The 27830-nt window shown below is 58.1% G+C and overlaps 1 protein-coding gene across 5 annotated transcripts; it reads right to left on the reverse strand.

Annotated features, from left to right (window-relative positions):
• Positions 1-1762: 1762 nt before the first annotated feature.
• On the reverse strand, positions 1763-26500 carry SORBS3 (sorbin and SH3 domain containing 3). Of its 5 annotated transcripts, none has more exons than XM_029066134.1 (21): positions 26425-26500; positions 20713-20755; positions 20128-20245; positions 19389-19582; positions 18972-19035; positions 18552-18590; positions 18157-18247; positions 14295-14382; positions 13941-14012; positions 13724-13777; positions 13391-13477; positions 12137-12225; positions 11538-11662; positions 10986-11038; positions 10702-10748; positions 9902-10016; positions 9685-9810; positions 7306-7665; positions 6826-6920; positions 6495-6601; positions 1763-2715 (listed from the first exon to the last, which is right to left on the reverse strand). In XM_029066134.1, exons 4-21 carry the CDS (start codon positions 19407-19409, stop codon positions 2654-2656), a joined length of 1695 nt encoding a protein of 564 aa, XP_028921967.1. In that variant the 5' UTR covers positions 19410-19582; positions 20128-20245; positions 20713-20755; positions 26425-26500; the 3' UTR covers positions 1763-2653. The 5 variants fall into 5 exon arrangements, with proteins under 5 accessions (XP_028921967.1, XP_028921964.1, XP_028921963.1 ...); XM_029066131.1 differs by having other exon boundaries at positions 20713-20854; positions 26425-26499; XM_029066130.2 differs by having other exon boundaries at positions 20713-20922; positions 26425-26492.
• Positions 26501-27830: the final 1330 nt, after the last annotated feature.

The raw sequence follows: 27830 nt of genomic DNA on the forward strand, positions 1-27830 counted from the left end.
TTCTAATCCCAGCACCGCCACTTGTCTGCTGTGTGACTTCGGGCAAGTCTCTTCGCTTCTCTGTGCCGCAGTTCCTTCATCTGCAAAATGGCGATTAACCCTGTGAGCCTCATGTGGGACAGGGACTGTGTCCATCCTCATTAACTTGCATCTACCCCAGTGCTTAATACAGTGCCTGGCACCTAATAAGCAGTTAACAAATGCCATCTTTTTTAAATAAAAAAAAAGTTGGGGGGCCAACATGGAGGAGACAGCGGGGTGGGGTGTGGGGGGGGTGTGTACACACGCTTACATAATCTGTAGGCTCCACATGGGACTCGGGAGATTGTGGCCCCTTGCAAAAGCAGGTGCTGGGACTGCTGGACTTGGACCTTGTCCCTCCGGACCTTGTCTGAAAACCTCTCCCCTGGGCCTCGTGTCACCGCACCACATCAACATCCTCATCCACCTCACCCCTCCCATGTGCTTCCGTCTCGTCATTACTTCCTCCTTAAATCAATCAATGGTACTTATCGAGCGCTTACTGTGTGTAGAGCACTGTTCTGTTTGGGAGAGTACAACAGAGTTGGCAGATATGCTCCTCGCCCACACGGAGCTTTCACTCTAGAGGGGGAGTTTACAAAGCTGGGAAGTCCCGGGAGATAGAGGAAACCATCCTCTAGACTATGAGCCTGTTGTGGGCAGGAATGCCTCTGTTGCTATATTGCATTCTCCCGAGCGCTTAGTACAGTGCTTTGCCCACAGTAAGTGCTCAATAAATATGATTGAATGAATGAATTCTCCCAATTCCCAGAGTCTCCAGTTTCCTAGCATCGCCGCCACCAACTGCACTAGGATCTCAGAACTCTGGTTTCTGTATGTGAGTCCACTGAGGCCAGGGAACGTGACTACCAGCTCTATTATAACGCACTCTCCCAAGCGCTTAGTACAGTTCTCTGCATGCAGTAAGCACTCAATAAATACCACTGCTTGATTCCTCTCAGAATTAAAGTGACCCAGCCCCCCTCTGCTCATTCCTGCTCACACGGGTAACCTGTGCATCCCTGGCTTCAGCTGCTGACTTTCTTTCGCGGCTCATCACTGGCACCTATAGAGGCCTTCTCCAGAGCCCGGAAGGACCGTGAGGCGGAGCCCCCCGGCAGGGACACTCCTGGGCGCCTGGGTTCCAGAGAAGGCAGAGGGGAATACCCACAGAAAGCCGAGACGGAGGGGCAGCTAGGACTGAAATGGACCACCACCCCTCCCCACCGGCCCCAGAAGAGGCCCAAGCCCAATTTAGCCTCCTGCGATGGGCAGGTGGAGTGTGTGTGTGTGTGTGCGCCGGGGATTGGAGGGGGGTCTTCAGACTAGGGATGACTGGGCCCTCGGCCATCCTCTACCCAAGAAGCATTCCCTTCCCCAGCTTTCTACACCCGACTTCCCGCAGAAGAGTCTGCATGGAAAATAGGCGGTCAGAAGAACATCAGCGGCAGCCAAGAGACTAACTACGAACCAGGGGTACGGTGTGCTGGGCCAGCAGGCTGTGAGGGAGTCGATGAGTCTCCATCCCACCACCTTTCACGTGAACCCTGGGGGCTAAGACGGCTTCCCTCTCCCTCTACTCACCCCACGGCGGCCGGCCGGACACGCCACTCTCCACTTTGGCTCTTGCTCATCCATATCTGGACCCTGAGAAGTGTCGGTGGAAAGGAACCTCCCTCTCTCCTCTCCCCGTTCCCCGGCGTAGCCTGACCCATCCACAAAGAGCTCAGAGGCGGGGGGGGGGGGGTGACCATTTCTATTTTATTACACTCTCTGGGTGGGGAACTGGAGGAAAAAGGGCAGCTAATGGCTCCCAAAGTTACAGAACCAAGACTACCTGGTCTAGGAGGGGTCCCTTACCTGCAGTCCACTAGTTTGGGAGAGTAGGAACCAGAGGCCTGGGGAACACTAAGCAGCCTCTGGTCCAGGCCAGGAACACATCCCCACCCATCACGGCTGTATTTATCGAGCGCTTTAACTAAGTGCAGAGCACTGTACTGAGTGCTTGGGAGAGCACAATACAAGAGAATTAGCAGGCACGTTCCCTGCCCATAATGAGCTTGCAGTCTGGAGGGGAAGTGGAGGGAAAGTCGGGGGGACTGGGGAAGGCTGAGAGATGATGGGGAGAGGGCTCGAGATGGCATTTGGTCCGTATTAGGCTGAGAAACTGGTCGTGCTAAGAGGAAACCTCACGGGGTAAAGCTAGGGGAGCTGGTTCCGATTAAAGAGTAGATGCCACAGCAGGAGGAGGCTGAAATGTGGTCTCAATCAGGGCTGAGAGCTGGTGCCTGTTAGCGGAGAGACCCACACCGGGGAGAGGGGGCGTGCCCCTGCCGGAGGAATCTCTCCGCCCCGGGACTCGGACGGGGAGAGACCCGACAGGGGTCTCTGCCCAATCCGCCCAGGAGCCCTGGCCCTCGGGGGCGGGGGGGACTTCCCCAGGCCCGGAGAGGCAGCACGGCGGGGCAGCGCAGGGTTGGGGGGAGAAAAAGTGCGGTTTCAGAGAGGGGCTTCCAGAGAGCCGGAGGAGAGGACGGCCGGTCCCCGGATTGCATGGCTCCGCCACCCGCCCCTCCCCACCAGAGATTCCGGGCAGGGAACTTGGCTCACTCCGGATTGCCTTAGCGACTGGTCACACGGGGGCAACATAGTTTCCAGGAAAAGTCCCGAACTTCTGAGTCCTCCTGGAGACACCTGGGGAGGGGAAAGATGGAAAGTTAGCCCGTTGTTCGGTAGGGATTGTCTCTATCTGTTGCCGAATTGTACTTTCCAGGTGCTTGATACGGTGCTCTGCACCCGGTAAACTCTCAATAATTACGACTCAATGAAGCTCAATGTTTTGAGGAAGGTGGGGGACGTTGTTAAAGGAAAGAGAGAAGGGGCATGGTGTTTAGACTGTAAGCCCGTTGTCGGGCAGGGATCGTCTCTCTCTGTTGCAGAACTGTATATTCCAAGCGCTTAGTCCAGTGCTCTGCACACAGTAAGCGCTCAATAAATACGATTGAATGAAGTTCAATGTTTTGAGCAGGGTGGGGGGCTTGTTAAAGGAAAGAAGGGGCGTGGGGTTTAGACTGTGAGTCCGTTGTTGGGCAGGGATTGTCTCTCTCTGTTGCTGAACTGTTTATTCCGAGTGCTTAGTCCAGTGCTCTGCACACAGTAAGCGCTCAATAAATACGATTGAATGGATGAAGTTCAATTTTTTTGAACGGGGTGGGGGCCGTTGTTAAAGGAAAGAAGGGGCATGGGGTTTAGACTGTGAGCCCGTTGTTGGGCAGGGATCGTCTCTCTCTGTTGCAGAACTGTATATTCCAAGCGCTTAGTCCAGTGCTCTGCGCACAGTAAGCGCTCAATAAATACGATTGAATGAAGTTCAATGTTTTGAGCAGGGTGGGGGGCTTGTTAAAGGAAAAAAGGGGCGTGGGGTTTAGACTGTGAGCCCGTTGTTGGGCAGGGATTGTCTCTCTGTTGCCCAACTGTTCATTCTAAGCGCTCAGTCCAGTGCTCTGCACACAGTAAGCGCTCCATAAATACGATTGAATGAATGAAGTTTAAAGTTTTGAGCGAGATGGGGGCCTTGTTAAAGGAAAGAAGGGGCATGGGGGTTTAAACCGTGAGCCCGCTGTTGGGCAGGGATTGTCTCTCTGTTGCCGAACTGAATATTCCAAGCGCTTAGTCCAGTGCTCTGTACCCAGTAAATGCTCAATAAATACGATTGAATGAAGTTCAATGTTTTGAGCAGGGTGGGGGCTTTAACGGCAGGGACTATCTGTTGCCGACTTGTTCATTCCAAGCACTTAGTACAGTGCTCTGCACATAGTAAGCACTCAATAAATACTACTGAATGAATTAAAGGAAAGAAGGGGCATGGGGGTTTAAACTGTGAGCCCGTTGTTGGGCAGGGATTGTCTCTCTCTGTTGCCAAATTGTTCATTCCGAGCGCTCAAGTCCAGTGTTTCGCACACAGTAAGCCTCAATAAAAATGTGAGCCTCACGGGGGACAACCTGATGACCCTGTATCTCCCCCAGCGCTTAGAACAGTGCTCGGCACAGAGTAAGCGCTTAGCAAGTACCGCGTGGCTCAGTGGAAAGAGCCCGGGCTTGGGAGTCAGAGGTCATGAGTTCGAATGCCCGCTCTGCCACTTGTCAGCTGTGGGACTGTGGGCGAGTCACTTCACTTCTCTGGGCCTCAGTTCCCTCATCTGTCAAATGGGGATTAACGGTGAGCCGTCACGTGGGACGACCTGATGACCCTGTATCTAGCCCAGCGCTTAGAACAGTGCTTGGCACATAGTGAGCGCTTAACAAACACCAACATTATTATTATTAAGTACCAACATTAAATACGATTGAATGAATGAATGAATGAATGAATGAATGAATGCTCTCGAGCCCCTTTCGACAGCGACCCCTGGGGGCAGGAACGGGAACTGGCGGCAGCTTCCCCTTCCCCTCTCGCTCCACCAGCTTTGCCACCTGGACCTCCCTCCTGCCCCCTGGTGGCCCAATCGGAGAACGGCACGCCGATATCGCCCCGCCCACAACCCAATTTAATGTCGGTATTTGTTAAGCGCTTACTCTGTGCAGAGCACTGTTCTAAGCGCTGGGGGAGATACAGGGTCATCAGGTGGTCCCACTTGATAATGATGTTGGTATCTGTTAAGCGCTGACTACGTGCAGAGCACTGTTCTAAGCGCTGGGGGAGATACAGGGTCATCAGGTGGTCCCACTTGATAATGATGTTGGTATCTGTTAAGCGCTGACTACGTGCAGAGCACTGTTCTAAGCGCTGGGGGAGATACAGGATAATCAGGTTGTCCCACGTGAGGCTCACAGTTAACCCCCATTTTACAGATGAAGTAACTGAGACCCAGAGAAGTGAAGTGAATTGCCCACAGTCACACAGCTGACAAGTGGCAGAGCTGGCATTCGAACCCATGACCTCGGACTCCCAAGCCCGGGCTCTTTCCACTGAGCCACGCTGCTTCTCTACCAATGTGTAAAGAACTAAAAATAATTCATCAGAGCGCTACACCATCCTTTTTAGTCGGGCATTACGTATGGGCTTGTTCATTCGATCGCATTTACTGAGCGCTTACTGTGTGCAGAGCACTGTACTAAGCGCTTGGATTGTACAATTCGGCAACAGATAGAGACGATATCTGTCCAACAATGGGCTCACACTTGTCCTCACGACATACTTGGACATAGAGGGAAGGGACCGGTAACAATAAGAATAATGTTGGTATTTGTTAAGCGCTTACTATGTGCAGAGCACTGTTCTAAGCACTGGGGTAGATACAGTGTCATCCGGTTGTCCCACGTGAGGCTCACAGTCTTAATCCCCATTTTCCAGATGACGTCACTGAGGCCCAGAGAAGTGAAGTGACTTGCCCACAGTCAGCTGACAAGTGGCAGAGCGGGGATTCGAACCCATGCCCTCCGACTCCCAAGCCCGGGCTCTTTCCCCTGAGCCAAGCTGCTTCTCTAAGCTCTTTACAGGTGGGGAAAACAGTCACAGAGAGGCCAAGTGATTCGCCCAATTTAGTGACCGAGTTGGAAAAAAATACCCTCACCTGCCTCCCAGCCTAGTGCTCGCTTCCCTGTCTTTTCCCGACCGTTTGCACCACAGCTAGTAACAGTTACCTGACGTAAAAGAGCCGGTTGGTCAAATATCCAGGCATATCCAGGCCTCTGGCATCTCCTCTCCACTCTACCGCTCTTTAACCCCTCCACCAAGGGGCAGAGCAGGTGACTTCCCCTCTTAGATCGGAAGTCAGTCGAGGGCAGGGAATGTGTCTACTGACTCTGCTGTATTTTACTCCCCCAAGCGCTTAGTACAGTGCTCTACGGTAAGCGCTCAATAAATAGTACCGATCGACTCATCCGGCAGTCCTGGGGAGGGCTCGGTGGGAGGGGAAGTGATTGAACTCACGACTTCAATATTCAATAGTATTTATTGAGCGCTTACTATGTGCAGAGCACTGTACTAAGGATGAACAGGTCGGCAACAGATAGACCGTTGCACTACAGTGAGTTTCATTCATTCGTATCGAGCGCTTTCTGCGTGCACAGCACTGTCCTAAGAGCTTGGGGGAGAACAATATAACGACCATCAGCCACTGCCATCTGGCCAGGCCATCTGAGTTGGCCACAGCAAGTTCCTAATTGCTATCAAAATAAGCCCTTTTTATAGCTGGACCAGTTGATCTTGGCCCTGGGCCCGCGACTCTCGGTGAGGCAGAGAGAGCATCGCTGAGGACACTGTATTGACCGGATCCTCCTCCCCCGCTGACACACAGAGCACTGGGCCGTGCCAGTCTGTGGACAGGACTCTGAAACCCGGGGACCCAGCGATTCCCCAGGCTGGGGATCTCCCCGACGGGGCACCTTGCAGCAGGGGCCGTAGTTTGAGGAAGCTTCCCGAATGGGGCTTCCCCCGACCCGTCCCTCTCCCCCACTCTCTAACGACATACCCACAAACCAGCCGTCATCGCACCGCTGCATCACGTCCACCTGGTCACCCTCCTGCAGCTCCAGCTCATCCGCGTTCTGAGGCCGATACCGATACACCGCTCGGTACCTGGCAGAGGGCAACATCACTGGGAGACCGTGAGCGCCCTTACCCTTCCGGTCTCTCCTCCAAGTGGGTACTGGGCCGGGTTCCACCCCTTTCGATCTCTTCCCAAACCCTTCCTTCTCTCTCCCCCCTCCCCCAGCTGCTCCCAACTGCCTTTGAATTCTCTCAGGGTCCTCCCCGGTGCCCCGGCCCGGCCCCCGTAGGTGCCCGGGGCCGGCTCTACTCACGGGGTCCAGCGGATTTCGGAGGAGTTGGCGGAAGGGTCGGGGAGGCGGCTGGGGCCCTGGTGAAGGGGCTGTGCAGGGCCAGGGGCACTAGGACTCTATAGGACCACGGGGAAGAGAGAAGCAGGTTATTACGGAGGAGCGCCCAGCTTGTAGGGCCAGAGGAGGGGGACCCGGCCCAGCCCAGATGATAATTCAGGAGGGTGACCAGAGAGCACTGACCACGGGGCACCGGCTGGTTGAAAATAACAGCAAGGCAGCCGAGCCCTGACACCCCATGTCCCACCTCTAGCACTCCACTGCCGGAGTAGCTTTCCCAGGGCATCGGAGATCTCCACGGGGGGAGATCTTCCTCGAGGTTGGAGGATCCCAGGAGCCCAGCCCAGAGATCACTTCCCAATTATGAGAGAAGAAGGTGGAGGGCGGGGGCAGCCCCTCACTTGAGGAGGGCTCCTGAGCAAGGGGTGGAGGGAGGGGCCTCACCTGGGCTTGGGATCTGGTGGGCGATGCCAGGCGGGAGGGCTCCTGCGCCGGGAAGGTGAAGCCAGCCCGCCGGGGAGAGGTGCGGGCCCCCCAGTCGGTGGGATCCGCCGGGCTGCGGGGAGCCGAGGGGGAGCCCGGGGTGCGGGCCGGGCGGGCGGCGGCCAGGCGGGGAGAGCCGGGGCCCGGGGAGCCGGCCAAGGTCAGGTGCGCGGGGGTGGGGCTCTCCTCGCAGGCCTTGAGCCGCGGCTCCCGGGTCACCTGCACGTAGCTGGCAGGGAAGATGCCCTGGCGGCCCGTGCCCGAGATGCGCCCCTCGTACCAGTTCTGGTCCACCTTCCGCAGCAGGCAGATCCGCTCGCCCTGTGGGGGAGAGGGATGCAGGCGGACAGCTGGGACCCCGGTCCTCCCCGGGGCCAGCATCATCGCTGGCATCTCCTGAGGGCCGCCGCGACTACGCGCTTGGGGTCGAGAAGAAGTTAAAGATGAGGTCCCCATCTTGGAGGAGCTTACAGTCAAAAGGAGTTCCATCTTTAAACTCTGCTGCCCAACCGAACCTTCCTCCCTGCTTCTTTCTTCCCTTCAGCTCTTCCCTCTTCCTTTTCCCCTTTCTCAGCATCCTTCCTCCCTTCCCTAGCCCCTTCTCCAACCTCCTCCTATCAGACGGTAATAATAATAATTGTGGTGTTTGTTAAGCGCTTACTATGTGCCAGGCACTGTATTTAGTGCTGGGATGGATGCGAGCAAATCGGGTTGGACAGAGTCCCCGGCCTGCATGGGACTCACGGTCTTAATGCCCATTTTACAGACGTGGTATCTGAGGCACAGAACGGTGACGTGACTTGTCCAAGGCCGGACGGCAGACGAGTGGCAGAGCTGGGATAAGAACCTATGGCCCTCCCAGGCCTGTGATCTATCCTCTAAACCCTAACATCAACAGTGCTATTCGTTCAACGCTTACTATGTGCCCAGCACTGTAGTAAGCACTGGGGTAGATCTGGGATAATCAGGTGGGATGCGGTGCCTGCCTCCACACGGAACTCATAGTCTAAATCGGAAGAACAGGTATTGAATCCCCAATTTATGAGTGAGCTGAAGCACACAGAAGCTAAGTGACTTACCCGAGGTCACACGGCAGCAAGTGGCCGAGCCGGGATTAGAACCCAGGTCCTGTGACGCTCAGGCCCGTGCTCTTTCCACTACGCCACACTGCTTCTCAAATGTCCTTCTCCTTCCGTCTCTCTCCCATTCCCCTGTCTTTCTCCCTCTCCCCGCTTTGGTCAGTAGCATTGGTTGAGCACCTACTGTGTGCCAAACTATGTCCAAAGCACTTGGAGGACTACAACAGAGGAGCTTACAGTCTAAAAGGGGATGAAAAGGGACATAAATGGTTTACCGAAAGTGGAAGGAGGAGGCAAAACAGAGATAACTGGTAATAGCGAGCGAAGGGAAAAAATAAATGAATCGACGGAGTGGAGAAGGTAAATCATTATCTCGGTAAGCGCCGCGGAGGGCTATTGGGATGACTAGACCCGGGGGTGGCGGCAAATCCTCCTTCGTGCCCGCACACACGGGGCAGTGCCAGGAGGGTACCAAAGTAAAAGTGCAGACCCTGGACTCCCCTCAGGGATTTCAGAAGAGATGATGCAGTGTTTTCCCCAAGGCACAGCTCCAGCTCCCCCAGTCCTCCAGAAGGTGCGGCTCCAGCTCCCCGAGAAGGTGCACCTCCAGCTCCCCCAGACCCCCCCAAGAGGCCCGGCTCCAGCTCCCCTAAAAGGCACGGCTCCAGCTCCCCCGGAACAGGGTTCCAGCTCACTCAGGACGCCCAGTAGGTGTGGTTCCAGCTTCCCCAGGTCCCCAGAAGATGCAGCTCCAGCTCCCCCAGACCCTCTCGGAAGAGGAGGCTTCGGCTCCCCCAGGTATTTCCAGAAGACACAGCTCCAGCTCCCCCAGGCCCCCCCAAGAAAGCATGGCTCCGGCTCCCCCGGGACAGAGAAGGGGCAGTTGTCGCTTTCACAGACCCCTAAAGGGGTTACCTAGCCGACGTGGCCTAGTGGGAAGAGCACAGGCCAGGGACCCCAAGGACCTGGATTCTAGTCCCGGCTCTGCCACTTGCCTGCTGTGTTCCCTGTCTGACCTGATTGTGTTGGAGCTCCTTCGGCGCTTAATACAGGGCTTGGTACACAGTAAGCATTTGACAAATACCATCACTTAAAGACAGACGGCAAATGTCCCGGGACTGCATTTTATCCAAGCGCATCAGGGAAGAGGAAATTTTTTTGGCTACTTCCCTCTTTTAAAAAAAACACTGGTTTTCCCTTCTGAATCTTTCCCTGTTTGCCCTTCCCGCCCCTCCCTGCCCTCCTCCCCCAGCACCCTCACCTTGCGGAAGGACAGCTCCACTTCCAGGTCCCCCTTAAAGTTGTACTGGGCCAGGGCCTCCCCGTATTCCAGCACCTGGTAGGTCGGGGGTTTGATGGGCTTTGGGATCTCATCTGGGGGCAGCACCTAGAGCAGGGCAGGAAAGAAACCCGGAGGCTCCGTGGGGCGTCCAGGCCCCGAGTCCTTGAGTCCCCCCAGTCGGCCTGCGCAACTTTACCTGCACATAGTTGGTGGGAAAGATGCCAACCCGGCCATGGTGCTCCCCCTCCAGCCAGTTCTTGTCCACTTCCTTGTGGATGTATACGATGTCCCCTTTCTGCAGCGTCAGCTCCCTGGTAGCCATGGGTCAAAGGCCATTCCAAAAATCAAAAGGCATCCAGGAGGATGGTTCACTGGGCACTCAGGCGTTCGGGCTCTCGGGCCCCAAGCTCGAGACCCTCCGGGCCCTCGGCGGGCGGCGGGCGCATGGGTGGCCCGGCCAGCTCCAGCCAGGGACCTGCACGCCCACCCCGACCCCAGAGTCCCTCGGTAGAGCCCCGCGGCAGACTGGGCAAGGAGGGCCCGGGAGCAGGTCTCGGGGAGGAGCGGGAAGGTCGGCTGGCACTAGGGTGGGGTGAATCAAGGGGCAGAGTCGCCATCCTGGATTCCAGGGATCGGTATGAGCAGAGACGGGTCCGCGGCCAGGCCCGAGGGCACCCCCGCCCCTTGCCCTTCTTCCTTTCTCCCTCCAGCCTCCCTGCCCCAAGGGGAGGGCAGCAGGCCGGCCGCCTCCACACCCTTTGGCTGGTAGAGGGTCACCCGGATGGCCTGCGGGGTTGGCTGCCAAGGTGTGCATCTGGCTCTGGAAGGAAGCTGTTTCTGTGGTTTGGGGGCGGGTGTGGGTGAGGGACATTCTCCCCGACCCTGTTTCTCGCTGTCAGACATGAGATCCGGAGGGGAGGGCAGGGGACCTTGTCAGAGCGCCCCCGGCCCCAGGATGGGGCTACCGGCGGGGGTTGGGGAAAGGGTCTCACTTACTTGGGTGACTGGGCCTGAAAGTCAAACTTGAGTCTGGCAGCCTTCATCTGGCAGGGGAGAGGATGCAGAGTTCAGAGGAAACGCTCGGGCCGGACCCCCGGTCCCGTGAGACCCCCGACCCGGCGTCCAGACCACCCCGGCTGCCACATCTCCTCAGCGGAGGAGCTCCGGCTCCCCTGAGCATCCTTTGGGGGTCACGGGCCGGGGCGGAGCTCACCGCCACGGCCAGCTCGGGTCCCCTCACGCAAGCTCCGCGCGGCCTCCGCCGGCTCAGGCCCCCTTACCTTCTTCTCCTCTTTCTTGCCTGGGCTGCCTCCGCAGTCAGCCCCACCAGGATCTGTGGAGAACCACAGACTCAGTGCCCTCCAGGCAAAGATCCGAGGCTGGGGGCGAGGGCCGTCCCGGGCCCTCCGGGGGCGACACGGGACTCACCCCCCGCCCCTGCTTCGCCGGGCAGAGATGATAACGATAACCGCGGAAGGCGTTAAGCCCTCACTACGTGCCAAGCACCGGGGTCGATACATGGTAATCGGGTCGGACGCGGCCCCCGTCCCAGGCGGGGCCCACGGTCTCTATCCCCATTCTACATTCATCCGTTCAATCGTATTTATTGAGCGTTTACTATGCGCAGGGCACTGTACTAAGCGCTTGGAATGGACAATTCGGCAACAGATAGAGACGATCCCTGCCCAGTGACGGGCTCACGGTCTAATAGAGGAGGGAACTGAGGCACGGAGAAGTGACTTGCCCACGCTGACAACACGCTGTCTCTCTCGGGGTGGGCTCGGGGCGGGTGTGGGGAGTCCGGGGGCGGGGGCGATGCCCGGGTCACTCACCTTGGGTGGGCGGCGGGTACAAGAAGTCTCTGCGGCCCAGGAAGGGGCTCCCCTTGCCTTCCTCCATTCTGGGGCGGTGGGCGAGGCCGGGGTGACGGGCGGGGCTGGGGCCGCAGGTCGGGGGGCTGGGGGGGAGAGGAGGAGGGAGGGGGGCGGAGGGGAGGAGGAAGATGTCCAAAGTCAGCCCCCAGTTGGGAGCTCGGGCCGGGCCGCAGGGGCCCTCAACCCCCCTCCCAGGGTGGTGCCGCCGGGGTCCTCGGGCTCCGGCCCCCGCAGGATGTCCTGTTTCCCCTCCGTCCCAAGTCCGGAAGGGCCGGGCCGGGGTGACCGGAGGGACCCGGGGGCCGCGTCCAGTGGGCCGCCTCGATGCGGGCGGGGGAAACTGAGGCTGGGCGCCGGCCTCCAACTTCTCCTCCGTCCCTTCCGATCCCAGGCTCCCACTTTGCGCTCGCCCCACCTTCTTTGCCTCTGCAGGCCCGTAGGTCCCCGGGCCGCCCCGGCCCCCTCCCTGCCTCTGTCCGTCGGTCGGTGGGTCAGTGGGTGGGTGGGTGGGCGGGTCGGGGGTCCCCTCCGGGATCTGCCCCCGGTCAGTGACTCACCCGGCCGTGCGGACCCGCTGATGGGGGCGGTGGGGACGCGGGGCTTCCTGCGGAAAGGTAGCAGACCAATGGCCGGGCGCCGGACGGTCCTGCCGCGGGCCCCGGGGGACCGACGACAACGGAAAGTTGGCAGGGGGACACGGGGGCAGGGGGGCAAGGGGGCAGGGGAGCAGGGGGGCAAGGGGGCAGGGCGCCCGGGCCCGCAGAGAGAGGTCCTAGAGTTCCCGCACTGGGATAGGGAGTGGCGGGACTACAGGGCCGGAGGAGGAGGAGCAGGAGCAGGAGGAAGAGGAGGAGGGCGGGAGCCAGGGGAGGAGATAGGAGGGGAGGGAGCCAGAAGAAGAGGGAGGAGGAGAGAGCAGGAGGCAGAAGGAGGCAGGAGGAGGAGGGAGAAGGCAGGAGGACAAGGAGACAGGAGGAGGTGGGAGGAGGCGGGAGGACGAGGAGGCAGGATGGAGGAGGAGGCAGGAGGACGAGGAGGCAGAATGGAGGAGGAGGTAAGAGGAGGCAGGAGGAGGCAGGATGGAGGAGGAGGAAGAGGAGGCGGGAGGAAGAGACAGGAGGAGGAGGAGAAGGCAGGAGGACAAGGAGAGGAGACGGGAGGAAGAGACAGGAGGAGGAGGAGAAGGCAGGAGGACAAGGAGACAGGAGGAGGTGGGAGGAGGCAGGAGGACGAGGAGGCAGGATGGAGGAGGAGGCAGGAGGACGAGGAGGCAGAATGGAGGAGGAGGTAAGAGGAGGCAGGAGGAGGCAGGATGGAGGAGGAGTAAGAGGAGACGGGAGGAAGAGACAGGAGGAGGAGGAGAAGGCAGGAGGACAAGGAGACAGGAGGAGGCGGGAGGACAAGGAGAGGAGACGGGAGGAAGAGACAGGAGGAGGAGGAGAAGGCAGGAGGACAAGGAGACAGGAGGAGGCGGGAGGAGGCAGGAGGACAAGGAGACAGGAGGAGGAGGAGGCAGGATGGAGGAGGAGGTAAGAGGAGGGAGGAGGAGGAGACAGGAGGAGGAGGAGAAGGCAGGAGGAGGAGAAGGCAGAACTGCAACCGTGAGAGGCCCCAGGACAGGTGGACTGACCCATCAACCTGGGGTTCTGACCCAGGCCTCTGGACGGCCTCTCCAACGTTCAGCCCAATCCCAGCGGGCGGGGCTCCAGTCTCCTCAGGCCACCCATCCCAGCGCCCTCCCCACCCCCCGCCCCATTTCCTGCCCCGGCCACTGCCCCGGGGAGGGCAACTTGGGCCAGGTGCACCGGTACCTTGCTCGAGGGCAACTGTGTCTCGATGGCCTGCATGTCCTTGTCCAGCTGCTCGCTCAGCTTGGCCAGTTCCCTCTCCAGCAAGATCTGACCGAAATGCAAGGGTTGGTCAGCCCGGAGGGCTGGAGACTGACCGGATGGAGGCATTGCTTGTGGGGGGAGGGACGGCAGCTGGCAGGCTCCTTGTCGGGAGAAGAGGCACCTCCCGTCCCCCCCGCTACACAGCCCACCCCGGTTGCCCATTCTGGGCTGGGCCACAGACCAACTGCCCTCATCGCTTCTGCCTGCCTCTACCCACCCTCCCCGGCCCCACGCTCCCCCAGGGGCACCCACCTCAATTGGCTGTGAGGGTTTTTCAGTGGACACATCCACCAGGGGCTTCTTGGGCTGCAAAGGGCAGAAGCGGGTCAGAGGATGGGGGCCGGGAGAGGAGGAATTTGGGCAGGTGGTATTACCGGGGCCTAGAAGTGGTTAGGTCTTCCCTCCCCAGCCCCTTCACCCTCCTAGCTTCACTTTAGGCCCCAAGGGCTTCGGGTTTGGCCGCATTTACCGGCTGTCCCATTTCCAGTTCCCGCAGAAATTGGTCCCAGATGTTCTCAGCTTTCTCCCGGGACCCTGGCACCTGCAGGTCACAACAGGAAAGAGGGACTTGAGTGGCATCCCCTGGGCACACACCCTTGTCCCTCCCCCCCCGCCAGGAAGGCCACTTTGGATGCCTCGCTCAGTGCCCACTACTGCCAGCAGCCAGGCTTGGAGAGGAGAAAGGTCTCAATGCCTAGAACCGGACCACCTGGGTCATTCCTGGCCAACTTGGAGGCTTCCAGGTTCCCCGGCCAGCGTGCCGGGCCTCGGGGGCTCGGCTGGATGAGAGAAGTGGGGAGGGGAGAGTGTGAGAGCCACCTACCCGCCTGGGCGCCTGCGGGACAGATGAGCTCCCAGGCTCGTAGCTGAAGATGCTCCCGGGCACAGCCCCAGTGTCGGCCCCGCGATTCCTGGGTTCAGGGGAAGAGGGAGAAGGGTCCTTGAGGCACAGTAGGCAGCGGGCTGGGGTCCCAGAGAACCAAGGAAGTGGTCTCTCTTCTCGGCCACTGGCCGTGCCCCCGGCCGTGCTCTTCCCGCTAGCCACTCTATGCAACTAGGAATTTTAAAATATCGTCTCACCTTTCCTTTCTCAAAAAATAAATCTGCATTCCACTCGCCCTTTACCTCCTGCCCCATTCTGTATGTCTTGGCTCAGTCGGCAGTATATACTTAGGACTTACTGTGGGCAGAGCACCGTACCGAGCTCTCGGGCAAGTACAGTACAACAGAATTAAGTGGTAGACACATTTGCTGCTCATAAGGAGCTTGCAGTCTAGATGATATCTTCACCTCAGTGAAACTCCAAGACTGGGAGCAGATGAGAGTGAGAACTCAAAACCAGGTTCTCGTTCTGACCACAGACACTGGGGTGGGGCTCCTGGGTGGGAGAGATAGTAAGGGTCCATAACAGCTCGCTATCAGCATCTGGAAAGAACATCTTGGCTCCTTTGAGGAAGTGCGTGTTGTAGAACAATAGCACTCATGATCCTCCACACCACTCATGTACGTAGGGGATATCGCCAAGCCCCTCTGCCCCCTTTTTATTACTTATTTTATTATTATTGTTAGATTTATTATTATTAGCCCCCCCCCCCCAAGAGACACGGCCCGTATCTAATTCCCACCTGTTTATTCTCTCCCAGTGCTTACAGTCCTGCGCACTTGGGAGGGTACAATATAAGAGCTGGCAGTCATGTTCTCTGCCCATAGCAAGCTGGCATCTAGAGAGGGAGATGGATGGCTGGGGAGACTGGTGGTCCATGGAATACAAAAGGGGAAGGAGGTTCAGGCCAGAGGGAGGATGGGGGGAACGGGCTGGCGGCAGGATAGATGAGATCGAGGCACAGAGTAGGTTGGTGTTGAGGAGCAAAGAATGCGGGCTGGGTTGCAGTGGGAGATCTAAAAGGTCAGGTAGGAGGGGAAGAGCTGATTGAGACCTATAAAATGGTTTCTCTTTGGTGTGGAGGTAGGTGGGAGGTGTATGAGGGGTGGGGAGATACGGAGTGAACTTTTTTTAGAAAAACGACCTGGGCAGCAGAGCGAAGGTCTGGACTGGAGAGGGGAGAGACAGGAGGCCGGGAGATCAGCAAGGAGGCTGATGCAGTAATCAAGGCGGGACAGGACACTCCACAGCTTGAGCACAAGAGCAGAGGAAACGTGCTATGGAGGTGATCCAGGGCCGCGGGTTGGTGGTTCAAGATCGGCGGAGAGACAGGGGAGCGAGGGAGTTGAGTTCAGGGGGGAGGGCAGGGCTGAAGGTGTGGATTTGGGTGTCAGGAGAAGGGTAAATTCGGTCTGGAGCCCATATGGGCATAAGGGCTGGAAAATAGGTGGGGATCAAAAGATCAAAGATCTTTGTGGGGGAACAGGACAGATTTGTGGGGAGAGGGCATGTGGGAAAGAAGGCAGGTTAGGAGGCTGCTGTTTCTTGAGGCAATAACTCAAGTACCTCTTCCCTTTTCCTTCTTCTTCCTGCTTGTAACTTATTTTAGAGTCAGTCTCCCCAACTAGGCTCTAAGTTCCTTGAGGGCAGGGACCACGTTTACAAACTCTATTGTACTCTCCCAAGTGCTTAGCAGAATGCTCGAGAAGCAGCTTAGCGGTTAGAGTTGTGGGCCTGGGAGTCTGAAGGACAACAATAACAACAACAATGTTGCTATTTAAGCGCTTACTATGTGCAGAGCACTGTTCTAAGCGCTGGGGTAGATACAGGGTCATCAGGTTGTCTCAAGTGAGGCTCACAATCTAAATGTCCATTTTCTAGATGAGGTAACTGAGGCACAGAGAAGTTAATAATAATAATGATAATGTTGGTATTTGTTAAGCGCTTACTATGTGCAGAGCACTGTTGTAAGCGCTGGGGTAGATACAGGGTAATCAGTTGTCCCACGTGAGGGTCACAGTTAATCCCCATTTTACAGATGAGGGAACTGAGGCACAGAGAAGTTAAGTGACTCGCCCACAGTCACACAGCTGACAAGTGGCAGAGCCGGGATCTGGATTCTAGTCCTGGCTCTATCACGTCTGCTGTGTGACCCTGGGCAAGTTACTTCACTTGTTTGGCACTCAGTTACCTCATCTGTAAAGTGGGGATTAAGAGTGTGAGCTCCATGTGGGACAGGGACTGTGTCCAACAGTGCTTGGAATTTGTGCTTGGCACAGAGTAAGCACTTAACGAGTACCATCATCATTATTATTATTATTATATATGTAATGGATTGATGATACAGGGATGGGAGAGGTTGGCCCCCAAGCAGCTTTCTTACATGGAGATTGCCAAAGAGGGGACCCCAGAGCATTTAATGCTGGTGGATTGGAGATTGAACTCTAATACAGGATTTATGGAGGGTCCCCCTGCCCCCCTCAGCCCCCCACTTTTCTGAATAGGGTGAGTTGGAACATGGCAACAGCATGGTCTAGTGGATAAGAGCACAGGCCTGGGAGTCAAAGGACGTGGATTCTAATCCCGGCTCTGCCACTTGTCTGCTGTGTGACTTTGGGTGAGTCACTTTACTTCTCTGTGCCTCAATTATTTCATCTGTAAAGTGGGGTTTAAGACTGTGAGCCCCACGTGGGACAATCTGGTTACCCTCTATCTACCCCAGTGCTTAGAACAGTGCCTGGCACAAAGTAAGCGCTTAACAAATGCCATTATTACTATCATTACTGTTATTATTATTACAAGGTCATGGGTTCTAATCCCAGCTCTGCCACTTGCCTGCTGTGAGACTTTAGGCAAGTCACGTAAGTTGTTCGGGCCTCAGTTCCCTCATCTGTAAAATGGGGATTAATAATAATAATGCTGGTATTTGTTAAGTGCTTACTATGTGCAAAGCACTGTTCTAAGCACTTGGGTGGAGGGGATACAAGGTGAGCAGGTTGTCCCACGTGGGGCTCACAGTCTCAATCCCCATTTTCCAGATGAGGTAACGGAGGCCCAGAGAAGTGCAGTGACTTGCCCAAAGCCACAGAGCAGACAAGTGACGGAGCCGGGATTAGAACCCATGACCTCTGACTCCCAAACCGGGGCTTTGAGCCACGCTGACAAGGGGCCCTACATGGGACAGGGACTGGGTCCAACCCAACTATCTTGTATCTACCCCAGCGCTTAGAACAGTGCCTGGCCCATAGTAAGCACTTAACAAATACCATTATTATTATTATTATTATTATTATTATTATTATTTGCCCCAGATGGATTAGGTGCAGTGTCAACAAGTAGCCGCTGGGAGGCACCTGCCAACCGCTGGGACAGAGGCCTACCCACCCCAAATTAGGATCAGGATAATGATAATAATAATAATAATGTTGGTATTTGTTAAGCGCTTACTATGTGCCGAACACCGTTCTAAGCGCTGGGGTAGACCCAGGGGAATCAGGTTGTCCCACGTGGGGCTCACAGTCTTAATCCCCATTTTACAGAAGAGGTAACTGAGGCACCGAGAAGAGAAGTGACTCGCCCAAAGTCACACAGCTGACAAGTGGCCGAGCTGGCATACGAACCCATGACCTCTGACTCCAAAGCCCGGGCTCTTTCCACGGAGCCATGCAGCCCCAACCCAACACTGCTCTCACCAGATGCGATGGAACCAGTGGGGTTCCAGCCCCCCATCCCCTAAACCACAGCCGGGTGACTCCCACCCTCTCGTCCAGCGGCCCTGGGTACCGCCGCCTCCAGCACTTACCGGCCGGGAGGAGAGGGGCGGCTCTGCTGCCAGCCCCGGGCCGTGCCCGTCCCAGAAGCCGTTCCCGCCTGCGGCCCAGGTCGCCTGGTCTCTGAGGGGAGCAGAGGAGGTTGTGGGGGAGCAGGGTGGGCAGCAGGGTAGAAGGGGAACCACGGGCGGAGCCAGGAGGGTGGAGGACTGGGAGACCTCCACGGATCTGATGTGACTTCCCCTTCCTCACCACGCTACGGGAGAACCGGGGACCCCGGGAAAAATGGAAACGCAGGGTTGGGGTCTTCGGGTCCTGGGACTAGGTGGGGGAATGTCCTAGCTGAACTCCCAGAGGGCGAGGCTCGGGGGCCCTGGGAGCAGCCGGCCTTCTCCGCCCCGCGGAAGTCCCTGGAGTACACCCTCACCTCTGGGCCTGTCTTCGGAAACCCAATCCAGTTGGAATTCTGCAAAAGGAAAAAGGGGTGAGAGGTGGGGCTGGGGCCAGGGCCACCTCTCCCCACCACTCCCCCAAACCCGAGATGAGTCAGGGCCTGGAGAATGTCCTGAGGGAGAGAAGGAATTAGGAGAGTTGCTCATAGGAGGTCTTAAAATACCGCTGGCGGCTCCACGGACTCCAAATGTCCTGGACGACCCGGCCAGGGGACCGGAGGAAGAGGAGGGGAAATGGGCCCCTGACCCGGCCCCTGGAAAATCCCAGAGACCCCACACCCCAAATCCAAGCCCCAGGCCCACCACATCCCTCCCTGTCCTTTCCCACAGCCCACCCCTGGCCCTGGAATATCGGGAGAGGGTAGATAGATGAGGAGGGGGCTCCTCACTCTCACCGGGCAGTTTTCGGTGGATCTGCTGGAACATACTGCGGTACCAGTCCCGGGGGCTGCCCACGCTCTGAGGATGAGAGGGGGTGAGCCGTCAGCCTCCCCGGCCCGGCCCCAGCGCGGTCAGACTGGCTCGCTGGACAAGGAGGCTTTGTCTTGGGGTTTCCCAGTGGGCTCAGGGTCGGCCTAGGATGGATTCCGCCCGAACCTCCCGCCGCTCTCCACTTCCCACCTCTGCCCGAGCCGGGGGCCGGGTTGCGCGGTACAAGGCCGGCAACAATCATTCAATCGATCACTCGACCGAGCACTTAACGGTGTGCTGAGGAAACAGCCCAGGGCCTCCGACCCTTCAGAACAACTCACCGCAGCGTGCCCTGGCCCGGGCCTCGCCCGCCCCCACCCGCTCCGAGCCCCCGGACTCACTGAGCGGGGAGCGATGGGCATGCCGCTCTCATCCACGGGTCCGATGCCCTCATATTTGACCCAGCGCTTCTCCCTCTGCGGGCTGTCCTTGGTCCAGGTGGCTGACCAGTCCTGGGGACACCACCGGGGAGGGGGTTCTGGGCTCTTGGGGACCCGGCCCCCTGGGGCCGGCCAGGTCTGGTACCAGGAAGGACCTGGAGGTGGGAATGGAAGAGGTTTGAAGTGGGTTTGCGGGGGGTGTGGCTGGGAGGACAGAGAGAGAATGAGCCCTTTCCAAGAAAACCAACAGATGCAAGCAGGCCCACCCACGTCCAGGAGACCCAGAGGGTTTGGCTCAGCCGGGAGGGGTGCAGCCCAGACCTCAGGGGGCCTGGACTGTGCACCCCACCCCAGGAGAACCCCAAACATGAGAGCCAAACCCTGGAGATGGTTCCAGACAAGATGGGAGCACTCAGGCTCTGGCTCGCCCTGAAGCCGATGAGCTGAGGGGTGGGGAGCTGGGGGATCTAGCAGTTCCCTGGCAGCTGTCTCCTTGCATTGACTTTTACTAAGCCAGGGGGGCCTAGCCTCCCCCATCCCCTGCTCCATGCCTCCCGCCTCCCAGCAGCTTGGCTCAACTCTCAGGGGCTGGGCAATTCCAATCTCCGGGGAATTGCTGAGCGGACGACGGCGGGGAGGAGAGCGCGGGGCAGTCGAGGGGGGCGAGGGCAGCGGAGGGGCAGCACGGGGGCGGGCGTACCTAGGTCTCGGAGGGCAGGTCGCCTGGGATGGGAAGACCCATTGCACACGGTCCTGGGAGCAGGGTCATGAAACTGGAAGTTGAGGGTATTAGAGCCTCCATCCCGGAGCACGGGCACCTGTCGACGGGGAAGCAGGGAGCTCAGGGGATGGCGAGGAGAGGAGAGGGCCGCGCTAGACTCCTCTCAGAGGGTAGATCGGGGGCTAGGGCCCGGGGGCTCTGCACGTGGGACAGAAGAGACCGAAGACAGAAACAGAGGAGGGAGATGAGGGGGGAAGCGGGGGAGAGGGAAAGAGAGAGAGAGAGACGGAGAGGGAGATGCAACACATTTAAGCTGAGAAAGCAGCAGGGAGCAGAAAGCCCCAAGAGGATCAGAGTCAGAGCTCCTGATCACAAGACAGCAGGCCCGAGCTCTAATTGAGCCTCACGGGGCTGGCCTGAACGGCTTGACCCCACTTTCACTTCCTGAGAACTCTCCCCTCACCCTCCCCGACCTCTGCCAACCTCGGAGCCGTAAAATCACCCCCCATCGCTCTGTCGCTGAGGTCAGTGCCCCCCGGCGCCCTCTCCCGCCGCCGGACTCACCCGGGGCCCACGGCGGGGCGGCAGCGTGTGGGTCCGCAGGTGCCTGGGGATGAAGTCATCTAGGCTGAGCCCCGGCGGGAGGCTGCAGCCCATGGTGCCCTCGGCGGCCTGGGACGCAGGGCCCGGCTGCTCCGAGAGACCCCTGACGCGAAGAACAGGAGAGGATCGGCCTTCGCGCCCGAGCTGCAGCTCCCTCCGGCCTGGAGAAGGCTGGTCGGTGGGAGATTGGATGGGTGGGAGTGGGGGACGGATCCAGGCTCTCCCAACTCCCAGGGAACTGGCCGCTCTCCGGGCACCAGCCTCCACCTCCGTCCTTCCCTCTGCCTGTTCTCAGCTGGGCACAATGCACTGCTTGTTCAGCTGGGCCAGAAGCTTTGAGGGTGGAGGGAAGGAGGGAGGGGGGAATTCACTGGCAAGGAACGAGGGGTGACGGGAAACCTTCCAGTCCTCCAGCCCCTCTGAGGATCTCCAAGCACTCAGCGGCCCCTTGCCGGGGTGCGGCGGGGGGGGCGGCGGACGGACACGATGGAAGAAGAAGGACGTAGGACGACTGAGGTCACAGAGAGGAAGTGCGTGAGGAACTATCTCCGGGCTTTGGATCTGGCCTACTTTATCTTCGCCTTTAGCCAGCCGGTACGGTCAGCCCCGGCCCTCAGAGGAGATCGGAGACGTCGACATGGCTTGGCTGGCAGTTCTGGGTGTGATTCACGCTCGTGCCCCTCCTCTGCCCCAGATGGCAGTGACTCTGGGGCAAGGCTGGGTTCCCGGCAACAGTCCCTCCCGGGGTGGGATTCGGTTTAGGCTGCCATCTCCTCTGCCTCTCTGCCGCCGAGGGGGAATCTGGAAGCCCAGGGGCGAGGAGGGCTCCTAGGGCCAGAAACTGCACTGTTTCCCTTATGCTGAGCCCTGCCCAGATCTGTCCCGCTGGGAGGGAGGGACCCCACCCCTACAGATCCCCCTGCCTCAGCCAGCTCGGCTCGGGGGGGAGCTGCCTCACTGGAGAGTTGTGCAGTTGATGGGCACACCATGCCCTGGCACACACAATGAGGTCATGGCAGGGGGGAGAAGAGGGCACAGGAGGCGGGAGGTGGGAGTGAAATGGCCCTGAGGGGAAACAGGGACTCTGCCCGTGACTAATGGGGCAGGCATGGAGCAAGGGGGCGGCGGAGAGGGGACGGGCCAGAGGGAGAGGGGAGGAGGAGAGGAAGAGAGGAAAAGAGCGCGGTGGGTAGGGTCAAAGGGACTTGGCTGGTGGGTGTCGGAGCAGCGCGTGGAGGGGGCACGTGGACCGTCCCCTTAGTGCCAAACCCTGCCTTGTAATAAATCCTAGGGCTGCATTTCGGGGCTCCCTGGATTCCCCAAAAAATGGATTGTGGGTGTGGGCTCCCCATGGCATAGGTGTAGGGATTAGTCCGCTGCAGAGTAGGTGTGTGGGTGTGTGAACGGGAGGTTCCGGGGAGGGGATTTGCCTGTAAATGCGGAGGGTTTTAGTTTCTCTTGGACACTTCCCGCTCCGAGCTCCGGGGCAGAGGGGGCAGGAGAATGGGCCCCTGGGGGGTGGCGAGGGAGGGGGCTCCGGCTCCTCTTTTCCCCAGAGGCAGAATGCTAGCTGGGGTTCTTGCTGCTCAGTCCAGCCTTGAAATCCCAGGGAGAGCGGATGCCGCCTAGTCTCACCCCAGGAGGGGAAGGGAAGGAGGAGGAGAAAGGGATTCAAAATCTGGAATCTATTAAGATTAAATAACAACAACACATCACACACAAGGGCCGTCCCTGACTCTCCCCTCCCCACAGCAATACTCCCGGGGAAACTGAGGAGCGAAGAGGGGAAGTGGCTGCAGATCTAGAGGAAGTGCAGGGTAAAACTGAGAATCAGGAGTCATCCACCCCCAGCGGAGCGTTCTGTCTTCCAGTTCCTCCGCACTGCCTTGGCATCCTACATTCGTTCCTCGTCAGCTGAGCCCTGGGCCTTCCTGTTTTTGACCCCCAGAAAGGCAATACCAACCACTCCGCTGAATAAGAAGCAGCGTGGCTTAGTGGATAGACCACAGACCTGCGAGTCAGAAGGACCTGGGTTCTAACCCCGGCTCCGCCTCTTGTCTGCTGCGTGACCTTGGGCAGGTCGCTTCACTTCTCTGTGCCTCAGTTACCTCATCTATAAAATGGGGATTAAGACTGTAAAGGAGCGTTCTGGGAGAGATGTATCCATGGAGTCGCTATGGGTCGGAGATGACTCGACAGCATAAAACAAGACAAGGCTCTGAGCCCCACGGGGGGTGTGGACCGATTATCTCGTACCTACCCCAGTGTTTAGTACAGTGCCTGGTGCGCAGTAAGAGCTTAACAGATGCCATTAAAAAAAATTAATTAGCCCCTCACATTTCTCTCCACCGCTCCCAGGCCTGCCCAAACACTCACCATCACCCTCCACCTCACCGGAATCCTGGAAGGAAGAGAGGGAAAGGCTTCCCCAGTGGGAAATCTCAGTCACCTAAAGGAGCTCAGTGGAAAGAGCGTGAGGGAGTTGGGGGGTGGGGTGTCAACAGGCCTGGGTTAAAATCCCAGCTACAGCACTTGCCTCCTGTGTGACCTTGGGCAGGTCACTTACCTTCTCTATGCCTCAGTTTCCTTCTCCCTCCCTCACTGACTGTCAGTCCCCACGTGGGACAAAGTCTCTGAACTGATTATCTTTCATTCAATCATTCATTCAATCGTATTTATTGAGCACTTACTATGTAAAAAGCACTGTACTAAGAGCTTGCGAGAGTACAATACAACAGACATACTGTATCTATCTCAGTGAGTAGTCCAGTGCTTGGCATTAGAAGCCTTCTCCAAAGTGAGCCCTCATTTCCTCTTCTCCCACTCAATCGATCGTACTTACTGAGCGCTTACTGTGTGCAGAGCACTGTACTAACCGGTTGGGAGAGTACAATATAATAACAGAGAGGTTCCCTGCCTACAATGAGCTTAAGGTCCAGCGGGGGTGACAGACATTAATATTAAAAAAAAATAAAATTACAGATATGTACACAGGTGCTGTGCAGCGGGGAGGGGGGACGAAAAAGCGAAGCAAGTCAACGTGTTGCAGAAGGGAGTGGAGCAAAGGAGGGCTTAATCAGGGGTGGCTTCTTGGAGGAGATGTGCCTTCAGTAAGCCTTTGAAGCTGGGGAGATTAATTGTCTGTTGGATATGAGGAGGGAGGGCGTTCCAGGCCAGAGGCAGGAGGTGGGCGAGAAGTCGGCGGCGGGATAGACGAGATCGAGCTACAGTGAGAAGGTTGGGGCTAGAGGAGCGAAGTGTGCGGGCTGGGTTGTGGTAAGAGAGTAGCGCTGTGAGCTAGGAGGGGGCAAGGTGATTGAGTAGTCCCTTCCGCATTCACTCATTCATTCAATCGTACTTATTGAGCACTTACTGTGGGCAGAGCACCGTACTAAGCGCTTGGAATGTACGGTTGGGCAACAGATAGAGACAATCCCTGCCCAACAACGGGCTCACAGTCTAAAAGGGGGAGACAGACCAACAAAACAAGTAGTCAGGCGTCGACACCATCAAAATAGATAAATAGAATCATAGATACATACACATCGCCCTTCCCCTTGGATTCGCATCCTTGATTCACCCCATCCTCAGCCCACAGCACTTATGTTCCTATCCATAATTTATTGATTTAGATAAATGGACTGTAAGATCCTTGTGGGCTAGGAGCACCACTACCAACTCTGCTATATACACCGTACTCTCCCAAGCCCTTATTACAGTGCTTCGCCTACAGTAAGTGCTCAACAAATAAGTGCTCAACAAACAAAGTGCTCCCCTTCCTCCTCACTGATGCAGAGACTGAACCCTAGGGAGAGAAGATGCAAAATCGGGGCGCCCCTTCTTCCCCAATGATGCAGAGACTGTACCCTGGAGAGGGAAAATGCAAAGTCGGGGCGCCCCTTCCTCCCCAGTGATGCGAAGACTGAACCCTGGAGAGGGGAGACACAAAGTCGGGGCGCCCCTTCCTCCCCACCGATGCAGAGACTGAACCCTGGAGAGGGAAGACGCAAAGTCGGGGCGCCCCTATATGCCACTATATTGGCATATAGTGCTTTTTATGGTATTTTTAAAGTGCCTACTATGTGTCGAACACTGTTCTAACCGTGGGAGTAATAAAAATAATAATGATAATGTTGGTAGGTACAAGCTAATTAGGTTGAACGCAGTCCCTGACCCGCATGGGGTTCACAGTAGAAGTAGGTACCTAATAAATAGCTCAGTTAGCGTTATTATTGATAATAATGTAACAATTATTAACAATAACAATAGCAGTAATAATACTAACTGCCCCAGGGCTAATAATACTAACTACCCCAGGACTCACATGAAGCCAAGGGAAAAGCCCAGAGGTTCGACTCTGATTTGGGCTCTGGCCACTCAGCCCGACTCGGAGTGGGGGGGGGGGGGAACGTGCAGGAGCAGTGTGGCGTGGCGGAGAGAGCCACAGAGACCTGAGTTCTAATCCCGGCTCTGCCACTAGCCTGCCCTGTGACCTTGAGCGAGTCACTCCGCTTCTCTGTGCCTCAGCGGCCTCCTCTGGAAAATGGGGATTAAAACCGTGAGCCCCACGTGGGGCAGGGACCGCGTCCAACCTGAGAACCCTGTATCTACCTCAGGGCTTGGGACGGTGCTGGGCACATAGTAAGCGCTTAACAAATGCCATCATTAAGTGTCCTCCCCACGCTCCCTGGTCCATGACCCACACGGGCCTGGCTCCCGGTTCTTCATCCGCGGCTGCGGGAACGGGCCACTTCCCTCTCCTTGGAGGACGGCCACTGGGATGGGAGTTGGGGTTTCACTCATTCATTCATTCGATAGCATTTATTGAGCGCTTACTACGCGCAGAGCACTGTATTAAGCGCTTGGGACGTACAAATCGGCAACAGGTAGAGACAGTCCCTGCCCTCCGACGGGCTTACGGTCTAATCGGGGGAGACGGGCAGACGAGAACAAGGGCAGTAAATAGAGTCGAGGGGAAGATACATCTCATGAAAACAATGGCAAATAAATAGAATCAGGGTGATGTACATCTCATTAAACAAAATAAATAGGGTGATGAAGATATATACAGTTGAGCGGACGAGTACAGTGCTGGGGGGGCGGGGGACGGGAGAGGGGGAGGAGGAGAGGGAAAGGGGGGAGAAGAGGGTTTAGCTGCGGAGAGGTGAAGATGGGGGCAGAGGGAGCAGAGGGAAGAAAGGGGGGAGCTCAGTCTGGGAAGGCCTCTTGGAGGAGGTGAGCTTTAAATCCCGTGGGTCTCCACACCGGGATTGGAAAGTAGCAAGCGGCTTCTTGTAAAGGGACCCTTCTCAAGACAGGAGCGGGAACCGCTTTTCCTCCCTCTTTGCTTCCATTCCGGATCGGTCTGTCTCTCTCTGTCGCTCTCTCCCTTTCCCCCACCCCGGCCCTTCCCTCTGCTAGCCCTGGCGTGACTCTTTCCTCAGTCATTCCTTCAGCCGGTCGTATTTATTGAGCGCCGAGTGTGCGCAGAGCACTGGACTAAGCGCTCGGAAAGTCCAGCTGGGCAACAGATAGGGACCATCCCTGCCCAACGACGGGTGGTACAAGGGTGGAGAGCGCGATGCCAGGCAATCAGGTGGCCCTAACGGTCTAGGCCGAGCCCGTGGTCCCACCCCCTGGCCCGGCGACCCCCTCCCCTCCTTGGGCACCTACCTTTTCGGGAGAGCAGGCCGAAGGGAGAGGGGCAGCTTGGCTGCGGGGGGAAGGGGCAGGGCGGAGGAGCCGGGCACGGGGGGGGGGACGGTGGGGCACGGGGGCAGGGACGGGGGGAGAGGAGGGAGAAGAGGGAGGCAGGGCAGGGAGGGAGAGAGGGAGGGAAGGAGGGAGGGAGGGGGCGTTCCCAGCGCCTGGGCTGTTGGCCACGGGTTGGGGTGCGGCCCCCGTCCGGACCCGGGGTCGGTCACCGGGGCCCTTCCCTCCCCGCGGCAGCCCCGGACCTCAAACCGGCCGGCGGACCCCCCCCGCCAAACCCCGGACACGGGGGCTGGGGAGAAAACGAAAGTGTGGGAGGGCCAAGGCGGACACCAGCCCACTGAGGCAGAGAATGAACCCCGGACGGGGGAGGCGCAAAGTCGGGGCTCCCCTTCCTCCCCACCGAGGCAGAGACTGAACCCTGGAGAGGGGGGACGCGAAGTCGGGGCTCCCCTTTCCTCCCCACCGATGCAGAGAATGAACCCTGGAGAAGGGAGACGCAAAGTCGGGGCGCCCCTTCCTCCCCACCGATGCGGAGACTGAACCCTGGAGAGGGGAGACGCAAAGTCGTAGGGGGTCCCTTCCTCCTCAGTGATGCAGAGACTGAACCCTGGAGAGGGGAGACGCAAAGTCGGGGCTCCCCTTCCTCCTCACCGATGCAGAGACTGAACCCTAGAGAGAGAAGATGCAAAATCGGGGCCCCCCTTCTTCCCCAGTGATGCAGAGTCTGAACCCTGGAGAGGGACAATGCGAAGTCGGGGCTCCCCTTCCTCCTCACCGATGCAGAGACTGAACCCTGGAGGGGGAAGACGCGAAGTCGGGGCGCCCCTTCCTCCCCACCGAGCCCCGGCGAGGGGAGACTTAGATTCGGGGCGCCCCTTGCTCCCCATCTAGGCCCCCCCGGGACGGTCGGTAGGTCTTGTGCCGCCGCGGGAGCGGCCGCAACTCAAGTGCGAGACTCTAAACATCGGTGCAACGGCCCCGCTCGCGTGCGTCTTCGCATGGACTCCAACATGCGTGCACGGACACACATCCCCCAAGTGGGACGGTGCTGCCGGGAATCTCTCCCGGGGGAAAATCCCCTCCCCTCCAGGGAGGGGGGCCCGGGGGAGCGCCCTGTCCTGCCACGGCGCCAAGGAACGGATGAGGATGAGGCGGGGCGGGTGGGTGGGGACCCGTGACGCTTCGCAAGAACTGTCCCTGCTTTTCCATACACCCTGTCCTGGGGTTTGATCCTGTTCTTTCCGCTCTTCTCGGTAGACCTGGCTCCGGTCCCGGGATCCCACACCCATCCCGGGCCCGGTCCCGCCTCTCCAGGCTCTCCCCATCTGCTTCCCGCTCGGCTTGACCCCCTCGTGGCCCCGGGC

The sequence above is a fragment of the Ornithorhynchus anatinus genome, chromosome 5, assembly GCF_004115215.2.
Source record: "Ornithorhynchus anatinus isolate Pmale09 chromosome 5, mOrnAna1.pri.v4, whole genome shotgun sequence".
Classification (NCBI taxonomy): Eukaryota; Metazoa; Chordata; class Mammalia; order Monotremata; family Ornithorhynchidae; genus Ornithorhynchus; species Ornithorhynchus anatinus.

Coding starts and splice junctions, on each gene's coding strand:
- SORBS3 (XM_029066131.1), bottom strand. CDS start 20,805: ATGGGCTGCAGCCTCCCGCCGGGGCTCAGCCTAGATGACTTCATCCCC. Junction 19,583..20,127: donor ACCTGCCCTCCGAGACCTAG/GTACGCCCGCCC, acceptor TCCCACCTCCAG/GTCCTTCCTGGTACCAGACC. Junction 11,039..11,537: donor GTACCCGCCGCCCACCCAAG/GTGAGTGACCCG, acceptor GGTTCTCCACAG/ATCCTGGTGGGGCTGACTGC.